Source organism: Gymnoscopelus microlampas, assembly GCF_963454915.1.
Source record: "Gymnoscopelus microlampas genome assembly, chromosome: 6".
Taxonomy (NCBI): Eukaryota; Metazoa; Chordata; class Actinopteri; order Myctophiformes; family Myctophidae; genus Gymnoscopelus; species Gymnoscopelus microlampas.
The window spans coordinates 46,587,290-46,606,165 of NC_139943.1; the positions used below are offsets into that span (position 1 = coordinate 46,587,290).

Consider the following 18,876-nt stretch of genomic DNA (forward strand, 5'->3'; position numbering starts at 1 on the left):
TAAAGAGGATGAGAGAGGCGGAGGCTACCTGTTATTCACAGGTCTCTCTCTGATCTGTATGGTGCTGAGCTCCTGGTTGTTGGAGTTGGGTAGGCTGAAGCTCTTCTTGCGGTGGCGTCTGGAGCAGCAGGAGGACAGGCCGTGCGGAGACGAGGACACAGAGGAGGAACGAGATCCCTGCTTGGTGGTCAAGGTGATCTCCATGCAGTTGGACTGAAACGTCTGCTCGTCCACAAACTCGTGGTTCTGGACAAGGAGAGGGTTGACATCAACACCGTGCTGCTTCAGCCAGCAAGTGGACATACTGTATGTACCGCCAGGTCACAGACAGAATTGTGATGACACGGGTTTGAATATCGCTCATAATCCACAGCTCGATCCCCTCTCTCCTTCCTGTCTTTCTCTTACTCCACCAACTCATAAATCATGTCTTAAAAATCTTCAATAAAGAGTCAAATGAAATCCACTTTCAAAACCATCATGAATCATACCATTAGGCTATAATAATAATACTAACTTCAATTTATATAGCGCCTTTCAAAAACCAAACAGGAAAATAATTGTATATTCAATACTCGAAGCACTGTCTCCACTTTAAAATGAACATGTTTTAAACTAATGTAAACTAAAGCTGTGGCATGTAGCATATAACCACTGAAAAATGCGTCATTGATGGAATAAAAATATATTGCCGCAGATGTCCACACTAAGTGCCATCTGTGGAAGCGTTCATCGGCATTATCCCTGTGACAAATGGGCCAGACTTGAAGGTCAGGCTCCGGGTGCATCTCACGTACAGCCACCAGGTGGCAGGCTGACACCAGGCAGGAGGACACGCTCCCCCACCACCACCACCACCATCACCACCACCACCCCGCCCCCCCCCCGGATCACCTCCTCAGCTCCAGCATCCTATCCTTCTTCTCTGTACTTCTTTGTGTTCAGCTCCCTGACATCTATAATGCACACCATAAGAGGCTTGGTGTAAACATGTGTGCCGGGATCAGAGCGACACTCTGACTTTTCCCCGTCGACCGGCAGCCTAAGCCTTTTACTGAGGAAGAGGAGGAGGACAGGCTCGGCCATCTCCGAGGAGACTATGAGAGACAGTGATTTGCTGCCCGTCCACGTCTGTGTGGAGTTTAGAGTTGCACATGTAAAAGTCACGGCACAGCAAAACATTAGGGAGAGATGCTGCTCTTATATCTCTAAATTATAGATGGCATAAAACGAAGTCTGCTCGTTTGTTTTGAGGGCACAACGTTCGTTATACTGGCTGCGCTCAGGGGCACGTTATCTTTGGCATGTTGCTGCTGATGTATGCCAACATTTCCCGGACCCATTTAAAGCTGTTTTTAACTGATCCTTGTATGTAATAGATGCAAAAGTTCTTGAAAGTAGAGCCTGACCATTATGGAACGGACACCGGAACTATTGCAGATTCCGATTATCATATCAGTATTTTGCTTTCACATTTTAAATACTGAAAGAAAGGAAATAACTTAAAGAAATGAAAATGTGTTTACTTTTAGACTGATCAAGTCTCTAGAACACTTAGTAACACATTAAAAATGGGTTATGCTTACCGTGGTCTTCTCCAGGCAGTTCAGGAGGTGGTTATGTTGAGTCTCAAAAGGAGGGTTGGTGGCCTTCGATACCAGCACCTGCCCTGCCTCTTTGGAGGCCTTGGAGAACAGAGAGAACAACATACAAAGATGAGCTTCAGAAGCAAAATAAATAACAATTGTGGCTCAGACACCAGCTAGCAAAATAGTAGAGAGCAAGAGAGCATACAAAGCAACAAGGGCCAAAGATACGGATCAGCAGCGCAGCAGGCAGCCATTCTGCCGAGAACCTGGTGAGATGGAGACCCATTTTAGAGAAGCATCGGCTGCACACAAGTGGTGCACGATCTGTCGCATATATGTGCCAGTTATGGTCAGGATTAGAAGTTGCAATTAGTCATGAATCTATGCCAGGGGTCATCACCATGCTGTCTTGTGGTGGACATTTTGGTCAAACATACAAAATGAGTGGCCAACAATATTAGCGGGAACACATAAAGAGCTAGCCCTGAATGACCATATAACAGGTCTGTAACTCTGAGAGTGTACAAATGGAACCAAATGGACCCTCTAAGAGTTATGGTGGTCCCTGCAAAGGAAACATGTGAGAACCACTAGTACTAGTAGGACTCCTAATGTGTCATATCATAGTAAATCAGAGTCATACATATTCTGAGGAAAACCTGGAGACTTGACATTCAGTAATTGGGTCTTATGATCAAAATATGAGCGTTGTAATGGTGTGTAAATCAAAAATTTGTCACAGACAAGACCAAGTCTTTAGCACGGACACATTTGTCAGACATATTGATGACCCCTGATCTGTTCACACACACGCACACACGCGCACACTCACACGTACACTCACACGTACACTCACACACACACACACACACACACACACACACACACACACACACACACACACACACACACACACACACACACACACACTGATAAAGGTGAGCAGGCCTTAGATGGAAGTCATGTTTTGTTAGTTTGTACATAAAACAAACATAAACCATTGGGTGAATGATCTGAGGAGCAACATAAAAAACACGCAAACTGATCGAGAACAGAGTTTAGAGGAGATGTAGGCTGGGCAGAAAGCCTCCTACTGCACGGTAAAGCCTTCATGTTTGGTTCCCTCCTTCCCCTCCAAACCCTGTTGGACAAGACATGCAGAGCCTGGTTATGAGTCTTTCTCTCTGTGTGTGTGTGTGTGTGTGTGTGTGTGTGTGTGTGTGTGTGTGTGCGTGTGCGTGTAGGGATGTGTTGGCCTGGCCCTCCTGCAGTACGGATGGAGCAAGAGAGAGAGAGAGAGACAGAGAGAGGTTGAGTGAGTGTCGACGAAGCTATGTCAATGGCTGAGAGGCCTGATGTGAGAGAGTCACACGAAAAGGTGCTGAGATGATAGCAGCCCCTGTTTTCACAGCATGAGAAGCACCCCCGGTCCCAACCGCCCTCACACACACACACACACACACACACACACACACACACCACCACCACCACCGCCCCAACTTGTGTGTGTGTGTGTGTGTGTGTGTGTGTGTGCGTGCGTGCGTGCGTGCGTGTGCGTGTGTGTGTGTGTGTGTGTGTGCGTAGTGGTGGCATGACCCCTGAGCGCCGAGCGGCAGCATGCAAGCGTCAGTAACGCCCGATCGGTCGTTCTCTCGAACCCCATTGACCGCCCCCACCACCCCAACCCCCAACAACATTACCTCCACCAGTGAGTCGATCAGGAGCCCATTGTGTTTGTAGCGCATATAAGCGTTAGTGCCTCGAATCTTCGTGGCGCGGATTCTAGCGAGCCGCGTTTTCTGTTCGAACAAACAGACCTCTGTTTTAGTCCCTGAAGTTTTCCGACTAACACTCTCCTTGGCTCTGTCTCCCTTTTGGCAGCAGAGCGACATTTCGCCACGAGGCTTTTAAGAACCTGCTATTAGGGTTTTCTGCCCTGGTAAACACTTTGGGGAGGGAAATGCACATTTTGCTATTGTGAAGTTGCTGACAGTAAATAGGTCTTTTGTTCAGTCATTGTCATACCCTGACTCTCTCATTTTCTCCCACTGCAACACCCGACCCCCCCTGATACATATACATACGGTATGCACACAGACACAATAAAACAGCACTGTACAGTATTGTGGAAGATAGGGCTGTCAGTCTGCGGTGAACAGAGAGGAAAGGGGGGAGACAGGATAGACTGAGTGATGGAGAGAGAAAGAGAGCGAAAGACAAACAGACAGACAGACAGACAGAGAGAGAGAGAGAGAAACCAGAGAGAAAAACAGAGACCAAAACATGGACTAAGAAAAGCAGTACCCTTTGGGCTCGTCGCTTCTCCGCCCGCTGGCTCTGGTGATAGATACGGCTGAAGTTGGACACAATGACAGGGACGGGCAGGGCAATGACCAACACCCCACTCAGTGAGCAGATAGAGCCAAACACCTTCCCCACGATGGTTTTGGGCACCATATCACCGTATCTGAAACACAAATAACATGAAATGAACTGTAGGTCAGTTGAGGTAAGGAATGCGGTTCAGATTTGAGATTAAAGGCAGAGCGCTTGTTAGAAACTGTCTTTTCCTCCTAGTGCTTGTGCAGCTCTTTGTTGTTAGTCATCCTAAAATACTTTTTTTAATGATGCTGGATTACTGCATTGGCTTCAAATGAAAAGTCACATCTCGAATGCGGCTGAAGAATAAATATAACTTTTCTGACGTCTGCCTTCTGCCCTACTTTCTGCATGAGCCAGCACTAAGATGTGCCTACTTCAAAACCATGTTTCATATATAATTACACACCTGCTGGCACTGGCTAATGCTTTCACACCGTGACCAGGCACACACAACACATCCCCTGTGACCTGTGAGCGGAACAGCTTGTGAAAGGTACAGGGGGCTATGTCACGTTTTATGAGAGCTAAGTAGCGAAAACGCGGCGCAGCGTCGGATCCCGGAGAGCCCTCGGAACGTAGGCCTATAATGTGGCCCTCAATCAACAAGCACTTACAGTAGGTAAGTGATTTGTGTTCACTGTTGCGTCATCGCGGCTCCGCACGACACAACATCAAACAGACAATACCAAAGGCAGATCAACATGAAACGTCTGCCATTCATACTATTAGCCTGATTTATTTATGTCACAAAGAACCAGCTCATATCAAATGTCTTTAATTTCCCACACAACACTGGTCTCATGGTGTAAGCACGTCATTTCTCACCACCAGCCAAACATTGAGCATGTCGAATAAGCACATTAACAGGTTACACATCAGCAGGTGTGACAGAGAGAGTCAGCCCATTAACAAGATTAATACTTGAGTCTGGAATCACCGCCTACTGTCAGTGCTGTCTCAATGTAAATCCAATGTTGGGTAAAATATTTGTTTGTTTTTTCTTTTTCTTTGTTCAGAAGCAAACACTAAAACTCAGTATCCATAACCCCTCTTTTGCTTTACTTTAGACAATACAGTTCACATTTCTGTGGAGCTGAGGGAGGTACAGTAGGTGACCTAAAGACACAGTTGGCAACAGTGCAGAATGTGTAGACTATCCCCTCAACAACCAATTGGGTCCCACCTGAGGACACTGTGGCTCCCCTGTCCCAGTAGAACGATCTCACCCAGTTAGAAAGCCAGCTAGCTGGAGACAACAACTTTGGAGAAAGACTGGTTATTTTTGTATTTTATTTTTTATAAAACGACTTAATGCACTGTCTGTTGTAGCTCTCATGCGCTTGTTTTATGTGGGGAAATGCGTATAAACTAAAAACTGTAAACTAAACTTAATTACTGACATTGTTATTTATTTATCATTCTAAGAGCCAATGTAAGAAATACTTGAAGGAGGTAACTGATGTACTAATATGTGAAGAAATGCTACCTGAAAGGGGCAGAATGGATGAAAACAGCTAAAGGAAAAGGAAAAGTGGCATATAGTTGAAAAGTTCAGCAGACTAACGATCGCTCTGTATTTATGTATTTACTCTAGGCAAGGCAAGTTTAGTTGTATAGCACATTTCAACAGCAAGGCAATTCAATGTGCTTTACATAAAACATTAAGAAAAGGAAACATTATAACAGGACATTACAGTGTCCTATAAGGTCAGGTTCAGCTGCTTCAATCTGGCTAGTAGCACCACAACCTCAAGGCTCAGATCAGCAGGCTCCAGGACAGCTTTTTCCACCAGGCAACCAGGATTATGAACAATGGATTTTAATGGCCTGTTGCCTGTCTGCCTGTTACACACACGCACACGCACACGCACACGCACACATACACATACACACATACACCCATACATTTCTTTTGTTATGATATAGCTACTTTGTTTGCTATTTTTCTTGTTGCTGCAATGCAGAGGAGCCGAAACCCAATAATTTATATTTTTTATTTAAAAAAGAATCTTGATTTTGCCATTGCGGTTGTCCTTTATAACATGCATAACAACATGTCTCTTCCAGAATTGTCTTCCGGCACCAGTGACAGTGAAAAAGATGGTCACAAACTTTGGTCACAGCATGCCTACAGCGAGCCATTACTGCACCACTATCAGTGGGTGCCCTGCCGTCAGCAAGCTGTTGGGTAACCGGTGTCCCGTTGTACAACCAATGGGCAAGGACAATGCATGAATGCCATGACTCCCTATGGTTGGATGCTGAGTCGGCGGAGGACCACCCACCGGTCCTCTGTAGCTAACCCATCACACCCCCTAAAACATCGTCAACCAAGTTTTAGTTGCAGCAGATTGCAATGTGGTGTGCCTCACGTAGGTTAATGCAACCTTGGTTCGTAAATAAATATTTGACAGATTACACAGTCCCCTTCTCTCTGTACACAAGGAGGCGATTATAATTCAACATCAACACACAATGAGGAAGCAAACCCCATTTCCTGCGAAGCAATTAGTCGTACCAGGCACAATCCTGAAAATTCTATAATTACTCGACTGTAGCCCCATAAGACCATGAATAACCCTTTGCCAACATGTCACGCCAGAGGGAACATTATGGTCGAGATAAGGATGCAAAGAAATGACTCAGAGGGTGTGTGTTACACAAAATGGTTTCCCAGTTTAGTAAACATCCCCGCTACTTGGCACGGAAGGCTGTCATGCCAGAGGACTGCAGGTGAGGGCTGGATGAATGATTGAGACCCTAATGTGCTAACGACCTGCGAAGACCATTACCTCGGCCAGAGTAAGACGAATGCAGGTATGAAAGAACATCAGCAATGCTCAGTGGCTGTGACAGGCGCGCATCCCTCAGTGGTGGCGGGGTAATGTGAATGTATCGCTACACGGGAGGTTAGCGATCTCACAAATGAAGTTGTCTAATGCCCGTGGCCTGTCTGCTTGAGTCATTAGACACAGGTTTCCATCGTGATGGGCCCCAACCGGCAGGGCTTTTTAGATTTTTCTTTTTTAAAGATCAGCCGGAGAGAAAACATGTACAAGTGGACATTTTAATAACATGCTTCATGGGACTTCATGTACTGTACAACAGTTTGCTTTCAAGTTGAACGATTTCACACAGATGTCATTACTTTTACAGTTCATTACAGGTCAAGTCATTTTCCTGTGTAATCACCAACCAAGCTTGACAGCATGTGTCAATTATAGATTCCGGTGGTACCCTTGAGAGCCTATTAGGAAGACCCACAAAAACACAACCACTGTGCCATTCTCACAGATAAAAAAGTGAGCACTCATACAGTGCGTGTTTTATTCCCATGGCGCATTGGCTAGAGACTTTAATGTGAAAGCAACTGCAGACGTTGAACTGGGAAACAGAATTTGCTATTGGCACCATCGGCAAGTGTCCTCTCTGGAAGGCAGAAGCGTAGTTGAAAATACACCAAACCGGAGTGCCTGGTTGCTCAACTATTTAGTACATAGACCATGCTCCTATTGAGCGAGAGGACCTGGGTTCGAATCCAACCCGTCATCTCTCATGTCGCTCCTCTCTGCTCTTGGTTCCCTCTCTCCCTGACCTACTGCATCTGAAATGAAATGCATTTTTTTTTTAATCCTTTCTGTATAGAAAAACAGACATTTCCTGTCTAAAGATATTAGGTTTTGGTAACAAGCTCAAGTTATTTGACATTGGACTTTTAATAAAATACATCAATTTGGTCCACGTCACAATTTTTGACCATGGAAAATAATCATGAAAAAAGCAGCAACTGCATTCTTAGGAACAAAATGCCTCCTGAATGATGGCTCAGAGAGCAGAATTAGCTGCAGTGAGAGATTAAAGCAGCGTTCTCGCTTTGTTCCTGTTGTATCCAACTACCAGGTATCAACGTTCACCTCCCCAAGCTGACGTGGGTGAAGCATGAAGATGGATGGCCTGATCCTTATCCAGCCAGCGGTGGAGGAAAAGGAATGTCGGGATGACTGAGTATCAATCCCCCCATGTTCCACCCACATGAAACTGCTGCACTCGCTCTCGCATCGGTTTGAAAAACAAGCGCACTCGGTGGAATCGCCCTGCGGAAAGGCAGCAGCATTGCAGATGAAACCCTGGCATCGTCTAAAGATTACACAGTGAAATTTGCAGTGAATAAAAGAGTAAATCTGGGATTCAACTCAGACGATGCAGGAGGAAATGTCTGACACGAGAGAGGGAGTATTGGAATTCCTGAAATTGGGGGATGAATGTCCCTGCCCAGCTGGGATAATAGAGTGATCATACATTTATAACTGCCCGTTATCAGCCTGTGAGGCTGATCTTCAAATCTGTGTACTCTTCCATCAGGTGGTGCTGCTCTGGTACGGGTGGTATCAATACTGCAAGCTGTACCACCCAGCAGCACAGATACCCCCCAAAATGTGCACATCACACGAACACGCATGCATGAATACACAAACACGCATGCATGCAGTGGTGTAAAGTACATTTACTCAAGTACTGTACAATTTTGAGGTATTTCTACTTTACTGGAGCATTTCCAATTGTCTATACTTTTACTTCTACTCCACTACATCTCAGAGGCAAATATTGTACTTTTACTCCCCTACAATTATTTGAAAACTTTAGTTACTAGTTACTTTGCAGATATAAATGATTACATTATAAAATATACATTAACCACTTTAGCCCTATTTTATACCTAGGCTATTTGAAAATAGGCGATCTACAAGCTCTCAACGCGTCGCATCGCGACACGTTGAGCACTTGTACATCTGCTATTTGCACGCACGCACGCACGCACAGACACTTACTGTATGCATGCACCGACACACCCCAACATCTTGTTAGAAAATGGAAGGGGCTTTCATTTGACGTCTAGTTTAACCCATCCCCCCATCCTAACAAAGCAATCTTGTTCTGTGATTGGCTTGCAGAGAGAGCCCTGTGTCTGAAATCTGAATGCCATCTGGTTTGTTGGAAAGGTAAGAAAGACATTTTGAATGACTTTGCCGACACATACTTTCTCAGAAAAACACAGTTAGTTTCCTAACCCACATAACCAAACCAAAAAAGAAGGTCTTATGTCACTGTTTAGATAACTGCATTACGGTAAGACAAAAAAAAAGAACAACAATCAGACCTCCTGCTGTGATTTGAACTGTAGCATCTGCCATGGCCACACATGCATACGCACACTCACACGCGCGCGCACGCACACACACACACACACACACACACACACACACACACACACACACACACACACACACACACACACACACACACACACACACACACACACACACACACACACACACACACACACACACACACACACACACACACACAAACACTTGTCACTGCTACACACTAAACTCAGGTGTTTTGGGTCCGGCGTGAAAAAAAAGCCAAGACATTCTGTTAATGAGTCACTGACCACAGGCAGAAGGCTCTGATGTAATCTTCCCTATGAGATATCTAAAATAACCCCCCACCCCGCCCCACCTCGCCCCACCTCCCCATGCCTTCAGTCCTATCAATTGACATGCCAGCTGAGACCCTTGCTGACAGCTTAGCAGCATTGACAATAAGAATCCAAGAAGGATTGTGGGAGATCTCTGGGCTGAGAGGCTCTGTCAACAGTGTTACAATCCCATCATTCACCGACGACGCCTCTGCCACGAAGACTCTCAGCTACCCCTGTCCATCGACTGGGGCTTAAAACCAAGCCTCCCCGTGCTTGAGACGATTCCTCCAAGAGTCATCTCAAGCATGCGATGTGTGGCTCGGAATTGAATGAGGCCAGATGAGTTCTATTGACTCGTCTAGGGTTTAATTCCCATGACCTACGAGAGCTTTCCCACAAGGTCACTGAATTCCAATCAGCACGAGCCCGTAATGCCGATACTGTAGTGTGAGCCGGTAACCCATATTGTATCATCCCATGCATTCAATCTGTCATGATAAAGACATTATGACTCTTATTCACCATGACACCCTTGGACACCATGCACTTTGATGTTGAAAGGAATCGCAATGAAATGGAGCTAATTTGATTAATAAACTGCATTTAGCCATGATTTCTCAAGTGATGATATTGAGATTAGCTAAGCCAACTTCACCATCCTCAGCTGTGTTATCTGCCCTCATTGTCTCATGTCACTAATTACCGATGTGATTTCCGAGGTGATAAGCTGCGAAATTAATTTCATTTCCCCATGTTTTTTCAGTGAGACCGAAATGATGATTGAAGGAGTAGCTCTCATACCCCCTTGGAACGCTGGCTGCTTATCTGCGACTGGGGAAATCTTTTCGATACAAGTTCATTTGTCATTTAATTGTTGGGCTGCAGTGGAATTGCTATGAGATGGCCAAAGAAGGCAATCAACTTTTAGAGACACATCTTGATATTATGAACAAAGTAGCAAGGTCAACCACTTGACTTTCAGCAAAGATGAATATATAAAACATAAAGATGAGATATTAACATAAAGAAATACAAAATCCACTGACCTATACTGTCAGTAAGTCTTTGACAAAACTGTCAATGCATCATTCTCCTTGAGCGGCTCTGGGAAGTGGTATTCTTAGCCTCGTCTAAACCTCTCCTCAGGTAGTTCTCTCTCCATTCCTTTCACAGTTCAGTGACCACTGCAGCACAGACAACCCCCCCTGAACCCGCAAGACTGAAATCTGCCAATTACGCCGGAGCCCAGACGATGTAGCCAACTGCACCAATCAAAAGACAATAAAAGACACATGATGGCATTAAAGCCATACAGGAACAGTGAAACTGTAGCACGGTCAGCACAAATACTATTTCTTAAGAGTGGAATGCATCTGGGGGGCATGCAGTATAGTCCCTGCAAAAAGCAAGCGAAGGGCATTGTCAAAGAGCATCTAAAGAGTGCATGTTGGGTACGTACATAGTATTAAATTCTAATCTAAGAGCTTGACATGAAAGTGACAGAGCTTTGCAGTGGCCAACCAAGGGAGACTAGCCTTTTACAAATCGTGACACGCGCAAATGGAGCATCGTTCTATGATTATGGGTTTTGCTATACTGTACCTTTACCCGAAAAGGCTGAACGAGCACAGCTTTCATCCTCGGTGACAGTTAAATAATGAATGTACTGAAAAATGGAATTTCTCCTCCCTCCTTCATCCCGAACTCTCTTGTGGTGCTACAACAATGAATTTAATGTCTCAAGAAAATGGATTATGCTGTCTCCATGTCATGGAATTTGCGGAATGTTGATGTGAATGATGAAAGATACCAAAAGAAACGGCGAGGGGGGGGACATAATATTTGTCAAGAACATACATTTTTATGGGGGACTTTCAACATCGAGACATGCATGTAATGTTATGAACTCTCATGGTTTTATTTCCTCATATTAAATTAGATGAATGAAGTGTAATGGTACTCAATTTCAACTTGGCCATGTTTTTCACCTTGTAGGAATAGGAAAGCAAAATGATGACTATACCAAAAATGTTACTATTTCTAAAATATTCTATAAACAACTCCCCATTTGTAGGTTTCCATCCAAAATATTTTTGGTGTTTTATTAATGAATTCTTAAGTGTCTTGCTTTTAGCTTATCGCTTATACTACATTTTTGCCTTTTACCTTAAGCCATCCCAAACGGGGAACCTTGGGTTCCTCATCCCGTTTCACATTCATCTCATTACGTTTCAATAAAATTGTTAAGTAGAGGTGTGGTTACTTACTCGTGAAATGTATAGTTAGATGTATAAAGATCACTATTTCCTTTTGATCAAATGAGGCATTGACTGTCACTACACAAGAACATGCACACACAGCCAGCCTGTAGTGGAGCTTCATTCACAAACTGCACATATACTATCGACAGCTAAAGATTAAACAAGGAGGCCATGCCATTTATAGACTGTACGTCTTGTTTTTTCCCACTTGCTTTTTGCATGCATGCAGGTTGTAATGTTTCCCACATTGCCTGCACTGTCAGCTGAGAGTTAAATTGTGGTAATCAAACAACACTATAACACCAGCATTCATAAAGAGTGAGTGGTGCAGTAGCATTGCCGGACAGCTAACTATCCCAGTTGTGTGTCATTGTCAGCAGTGTCAGCCAAGCCTCACGTTGTACTACAAGGTCACAACAAGTATCATCAGCGTCCTAGCAGGACGCGATCCGAGGCACATTCCCCCAAAGACCATGCATCAATGCCGGTGTTTCCATGCCGCATCCCTGGTTCTAATCTGGTAGCAGAAGATTTGGACATTGGGGATGATGGGATTAGAATGTGCAGGCTGATAGGACTCTGCTCTCCTATCCCTCTGATCAACATCATTACAGAAGGTGGTGGGGGTTGGGGATCCCACAGGCACTGGTATTAAGCACGCAAGGTTTTCACTGCAGGTGAAGAGAGAGAGAGAGAGGGAGAGGCGGACTGAACAACACAACGGAAAGATGAGTAAGTAAAGATAGCAGAGAGAGCTATAGACCAACATTCTGCTTAGCTTGTAATTGAAATTTGAGACTCGGTCAAACCTAGTATATGGCTGGACCATGCATGAAATGCTGGAGGGATCTTTATTTGAAACGACAGATACAGGACCATGTTTCTGTCACGATAAATGAAGAAAAATCTCTCATTTATCAATTTACATTGATAAATACATCAATTTACCAATTTATATTGGTAAATTACCAATGTAAATGACCAACGTAACGGCTGAGAAGTGCAGCGCCCCGAGCCTGAGTCGAACCCATGACTCCCGGCTCATTAGTCCAGCCAACAACCCCCTGCGCCAAAGAAAATAGCTCCCTCACTGGAGGAAGTTGTGGCGTCTTGGCGACGCTATACTCTCCCCTCGGTTCGAATCGAAACGCGCCCTCGCGCTTCTCGCTTCACCGCACACGGCCAGTCCCTCACGTCCCTCACGCAAGGGCACGCTCCACTTCTGACACCAATGTAACGGCCGAGAAGTGCAGAATCATGTTAAAAGATAAAATAATCATGTTCTGTCATGATTTATGACCTTCATCTGCTTGACCCAGTACACACATGTGCATCTACGTAAGCATATTGATATCCGTGATACGACGACCATCAACTACATTATCAGAGAGACTGACGTCTGTGCACAATGATACAAGATGCATGTTCTATTCCTATCCATGTGTGATACTGCCTGGTGTCATCTGGTTCTCCTCGCGTGCGACTCAACAGAAGCATTTCTCACCCCCCTTAGTTAGATGGAGACTCTTAGGGACCTCTTAGGGTTGGGGTTGGTCAACCGAAATCACAACAGTTTCATATAGAGATTTGGTTGTTTAATAGATCATCCACGCTGACTGGAACCAATGTCTGTCTGATGTCTGTCAGAGACGCAAGTAGCACCAGTACCAGTGTCAATTGATAAGAAAGGTCAGTTATTTGGACATCCCATAGCCGGGGAGGTTTTGCGATTAACTAGTTAGTTGTTAGGCCAACCGGCCGACCGATTGTGTAACTTTAACTTCTTCAGACTCTGAGACATTCACGTTTGTAGGGCTGTTCCCACTGTTGTGGTTCAGTCAAAAAACAGGCAGCTATGAGAGTCATTCAGAAGAACAACAACTGAAAGGAGAGTCGATGCTGTACAGCTACTACAGAAACAAAACCTGAAGACACAAACTTTGCTCACTGGATACTCAAATGTAATGAAGCATACAGAAATGCCAGACAGCGGTTTTAGATGCTGTTTAAGTTGAGAATAGGCTAACAAGGAAACAAAGAAACAAAGTGTGTGTGTGTGTGTGTGTGTGTGTGTGTGTGTGTGTGTGTGTGTGTGTGTGTGTGTGTGTGTGTGTGTGTGTGTGTGTGTGTGTGTGTGTGTGTGTGTGTGTGTGCGCGTAGATGCATGCATGTGTGTACACATGCGTGCGTGCATGTATGCATGGCGGGGGCCCATGATGCTGCAGCGTCAGTTCAGCTTTGATGCTTCACCCCAGGAGTCTCTGAGACAGCATGGTCTTGACAAATGCCAATAAAATGTCTCCCCTTTCACCCGCAGAGAGATAAACCATATAGAATAATCCCCCACATATAGCTATGGCAAAGGCACCTCAGCTCTCTGCCGCTCACATATCAAACATGTATTCCCCTCAACCCTCCAAATCCGAGATTAACCCTCGCCCTGCGAAACCAGGCGGCTAGTTATCACGGAGGCTTTGACGTTAGCACGTGCCCCCTCTCTCATTTGGGAGATCTTCTTAAGAACCAGGGATGATAAAAAGCTTTCCTCTCTCTGCTGCACTCCCGTTTCCGACTTTGACTCTCTGTGGGGAGACATCCTCCCCCCCCTCTCCTTTTCTATTACCATGCAGTGCCGCCAGAAGCTCGCTTGACATTCTTGCTTTCTTCTGCTCCTCTCCAATCGTTTAGTTCTACACCTGCTGACACTTGAGAGGCGATTGCTGCACAAAACTATGCCTCTGTTTCACTGCTCTCATAAACTCAGTCACCTCCAATTCAGCCCCCTCGTCGTCCTCGTCATTCTTCATTGTGGTGACTCACGGCATTTTCCTGTAATTACCGTATGAGCGGACGCTTTAGGTGAATGGAAGTTTTATGAGGGTTAAACACCTGTGCGGACTAATAATATAGTGTGCCAACATCTGAAGGCAATAGCATCCATTATGATTCAGATGCTCTTTGTATTAAGTTTCTCTCTCACATTCATCAGTTCAAATAGCATATACTTCTGGATACCTGCACACACGCACACACAAGCGCGCACACACACGCGCGCGCACACACACACACACACACACACACACACACACACACACACACACACACACACACACACACACACACACACACACACACACACACACACACACACACACGCACACACAATTCAATTCAAATCAAATTTATTATAGTGCCAAATCACAACAAGTGACACTTCTCCCACCCTGAGCAAGCATTTTTGGCACACACCGTGTGTGCGTGCGTGCATGTGTAGCGTGTGCGTGTGTGTGTGCGTGCGTGCGTGCGTGCGTGCGTGCGTGCGCGCGTGCGTGCGTGTGTGCCCATACGCCACATTGCATGTAAGTATGAACATGCATACTGTACATACATAATCCTACAGTTCCAACTCTTTAACAACATGGAGTATTCAGATCAGTCAATCACCAGAGAGTCCGCTGATATGATATGGTCTTTGATCAGCACAGGCAATTAGATGGACATCAAACTGAGTCTATCTCTTCCTTATCAAGAACTAAGATTTTCCTCATCTTTATTTTTGAGAGCCTGGGGGCTAAAAATAACAACTGTAACAACATTAGTATAATATTTAGATAACGCAATTACTGCTTGGTGGATGGATGGGGCGCACAGAGGAACATGAAAGAAGGGCTAGAAGCGGAGAGTGGAGCTCTCTGGATTATGAGAGGATGTGATAATGAAATGAAATCATCAGACAGTCAAGCGATTATGGTAATTAACTCATTTCATATTCATCATAGGTTAATCGCCAAGTGGGCAAAAGAAAGAGAGAGAGCACTGGCACTTCTTTGAAGACAATAGGTTGTTATCAAAAAGACAGAGAGCTACATCACCTCTGAGCATAGGTCCACGAGGGTTAGATACGTAGTGCTATAGCTAAAATCTCAAGTGTAAAACACTGTAGAAACGTTCTAATTACTGATGGCATGTTCCTTTCTTCACGTTCCCATGATCTCTGATCTCTATTAATTTGCATTGAGGACATGTTCTGTTCATGTGTTCTGAGTTATATCACTGGAAGTGAAAACCAGGCTGTACAGAATAATGGACATATGACGTTGTCGTGATGTCATCCGTTGGTTTGTGGAATCCCACATTTGGAAAAGAGGGTAGAGCCATTGTTAAGCGTTGGCAGAATCCGCCCTCATAGGAGGAATCAAAGTCACGTTTGCATTGGTTTAATTTTTCAGACTTTCATCAAGCTTCAAGATGAGATTTTGATGGTGTGTAACTCCACAAAAGAAACCCAGAAACAAAACTAAAGTAGCAGAGAAGACTGCAGATCTGCTCCAGTGAGTTTTCCCAAACAGGGCTCTATACCATATAGTTTAAAATGTTTTGGTTTGAAAATTAAATGTCGGTCTCCATTATGACCGTGTTGCGCTCATGCAATATGGACATTGAGTCTTGTCCACACCAGGACACAAACGAGTCCTGGAGCTTGGAGCATATAGCTCTAATATGGAGAGTACAATACAGGTTTTTAAATAATTCATTCTGTAATTGTATTAACTTAGATTTCTGTTTTATTTAAAATGTATTTACACATATAATAATAATGTGTTTCTTTCGCACTCTCTTAATGCTCTGGTGTCTTAATGTCTTAACCATATTAACTCTGGTGTCTCTATTTTAGGCATGTTAAGACAAATATTTCTCAGATTTTCAATATAAAAAAACTGTAATTATAATTAATGTTAATTAAGTCATGCTTCATCATAAGCACTTTTAATTGCCTTGTTGTTGAAATGTGCTATACAAATAAACTTGCCATGGTTTGCCTTGCCATTACATAGTAATAATAATAATAGGCCATACAGCAATGATAGTAGTGGTGTCTCTGATTGAGGCTTGACGAGCCAAAATGTGTCCCTATGTCCCTGTGTGCCAGCAATTTTTTGCAGAAAACGAGTTATCTGTCAGCGCTATCTTATTTGTGGGATGTGCTGCCAGTTTTATTATTACTTTGGATGTGATATATTTGGCAGGGCGCTCCTCGTTGAGGATCCATGTTTGTGAAGCGCACTCCCCCTCCTTCAGTAATAATAGCATTAGAAGTAGTATTATGGAACCCACAGTGGGAAATTAATTTACCACTAAATATAGCACAAGTACAAGGCCGTGTACAAAACACAAGCAGGAGTGTAATACAATAAAACAGAAACATAAGTGTAATATACTGGTTACTCGCAATAACACACACTCGGGTGAGCTTTCAAACATAGGTCTCTACTGGTAGACGTCACATGTAGAACTGATACGGATAACACACCTCGAAGACTTTTAACAGGTGCAAGGGATATCGGTAATCAGCACAGGTGCAAGAAATGTTCCTAATCAGTACCTGTTCTTTAACACAAAGACGCTCTATTACAATACACGGATGTGCGTGCACTACCTTCCTCATAGAGACAGTCAGTGTCATGTTCGTGGGGGGGGGGAGGCCAAGGGAATTTGAACTCTGACCTTCAACACGTGGTGAGGTGACGGGGTGGGGCAGGAGAGCATAAAAGATCTTACGGATTAGAGGATTGAGGGTGAAGAGGGGAACCAGTCCAGGAGACTCATCACACTGACAGGCAGATTAGCGCTCCGTGGCACCGGAGTCAGAACAGACGTGAGAGATTAACTCTGATGTGTGACTCCTCACAGAGCAGCCGCTGGATATCAACTCCCTTCAAACATCACTCACCCCCCTTCCTCCACCAGGCAGCACTTCATACACACTACATGGGGCACCTTAAATAAAATAAATATATAATAATCATTTCATAAAATTCGGGGGGCCCTGTAACTTGTGACTTTTTAGAAAGCCGTTTTTAGAAACTGGATTGGTCCCAGGCCCTCAGGTATTTTATTATTCCGTAAAAATGTCCATGTCAGCTTCCTCCAATAATGGCTTGTGCGTTTTGTAAAAACTAAAAGCTAAAACAGAGGGTAGGATGCTTTTAGAATTCCATTTAGAAACCCTGCCGGGGATGAAAGTAAATCACCAAAGGCATGAATTTAAAGACCTGGGGGGGAGGATTCCCCTTGTACCCCCAGCAAATCACATCTAAGGCTGTGTAGTCTTTTCCTTCCATGCTTGTTTTTTGTAAATGTACTGCACTGTCAGGAGGTGATATAGTTCCTCACAATGAACACAGTTATAAAGAGCTCTGCAGTGCACAGACTACACACACAAGGTGGATCATTTTCTCAAAATCAAATATCATTGTCAGTGTCGATGTCAGCGATAGCATACAGTCGATTTAAAAGCATATTTAGTTATTATCTCTGCCTGCCTCTTCAAGAGGGAATGCGAAGAAGAGACAGGCAGAGAAAATCCTAGATGGACAACATCAATGAATGGACTGGCTGCAGCTTCCAAACCCTGCTACGCACAGCAGAAGACAGAGAGCGCTGGAGATCGCTGACTGCCCAAGCTTCCACCATGACACACCTCCGGCCCCTAGCCTAGGCCATGGGATGAGTGAGTGAGTGAGATTATGATGGGATGTAGGTTATTATTATGTAGTTATGGATTATGAATTGTCTATAAGTCTCTCTGTGTGTGTGTGTGTGTGTGTGTGTGTGTGTGTGTGTGTGTGTGTGTGTGTGTGTGTGTGTGTGTGTGTGTGTGTGTGTGTGTGTGTGTGCATGTGTGCGTGCAGACAGACAGACAGACAGACAGACAGTCTGTCTGTCTCTCTCTCTCTCCAATCTGATCTCACAGAACACAGTGAAATAGCAGGGATTGACAATTCCGTAAATAGACGACTAGAAAACCCGAAAAGCTGTGCATAGGAGGCGCGAATCCCACAGTGAAATAACATCGGTTGCAACCCGGAAGCAGAGCAGTCCCCACAACATGAGTTAGGATTCTGTGCCTATATCAGTACATAACTCGGATGGCGCTGAGTATAGGCTCCAGTGAACGTCGCAACGTTCGGGACGGCAACTCGCTCGGCGGTCCCTCTCGTGGCTCCAGTTCGCTTGATGCCTCCGACATGGTAAGAAAGTCAATGGAGGGGATTCGCGGCTCCTATGCACAGCTTTTCGTGTTTTCTAGTCGTCTATGTACGGAATGTCAATCCGTGCTATTTCACCATGTTGTATGAGGTCGGGTTGCTCTCTCTCT

General features: G+C 44.6%; 1 protein-coding gene across 1 annotated transcript in view; it reads right to left on the reverse strand.

The window, feature by feature from the left end:
* The window catches only part of LOC311047320 (A-type voltage-gated potassium channel KCND2-like), a gene marked incomplete at both ends in the record, with an annotated part of 44,276 nt that overhangs the window by 2,394 nt on the left and 23,006 nt on the right, over window positions 1-18,876 (reverse strand). Inside the window, 4 exons of the mRNA XM_084059998.1 lie at window positions 29-246; window positions 1,587-1,685; window positions 3,290-3,388; window positions 3,894-4,056. Coding sequence (XP_083916124.1) covers window positions 29-246; window positions 1,587-1,685; window positions 3,290-3,388; window positions 3,894-4,056 — 579 coding nt within the window. The remainder of the gene's footprint in view (window positions 1-28; window positions 247-1,586; window positions 1,686-3,289; window positions 3,389-3,893; window positions 4,057-18,876) is intronic.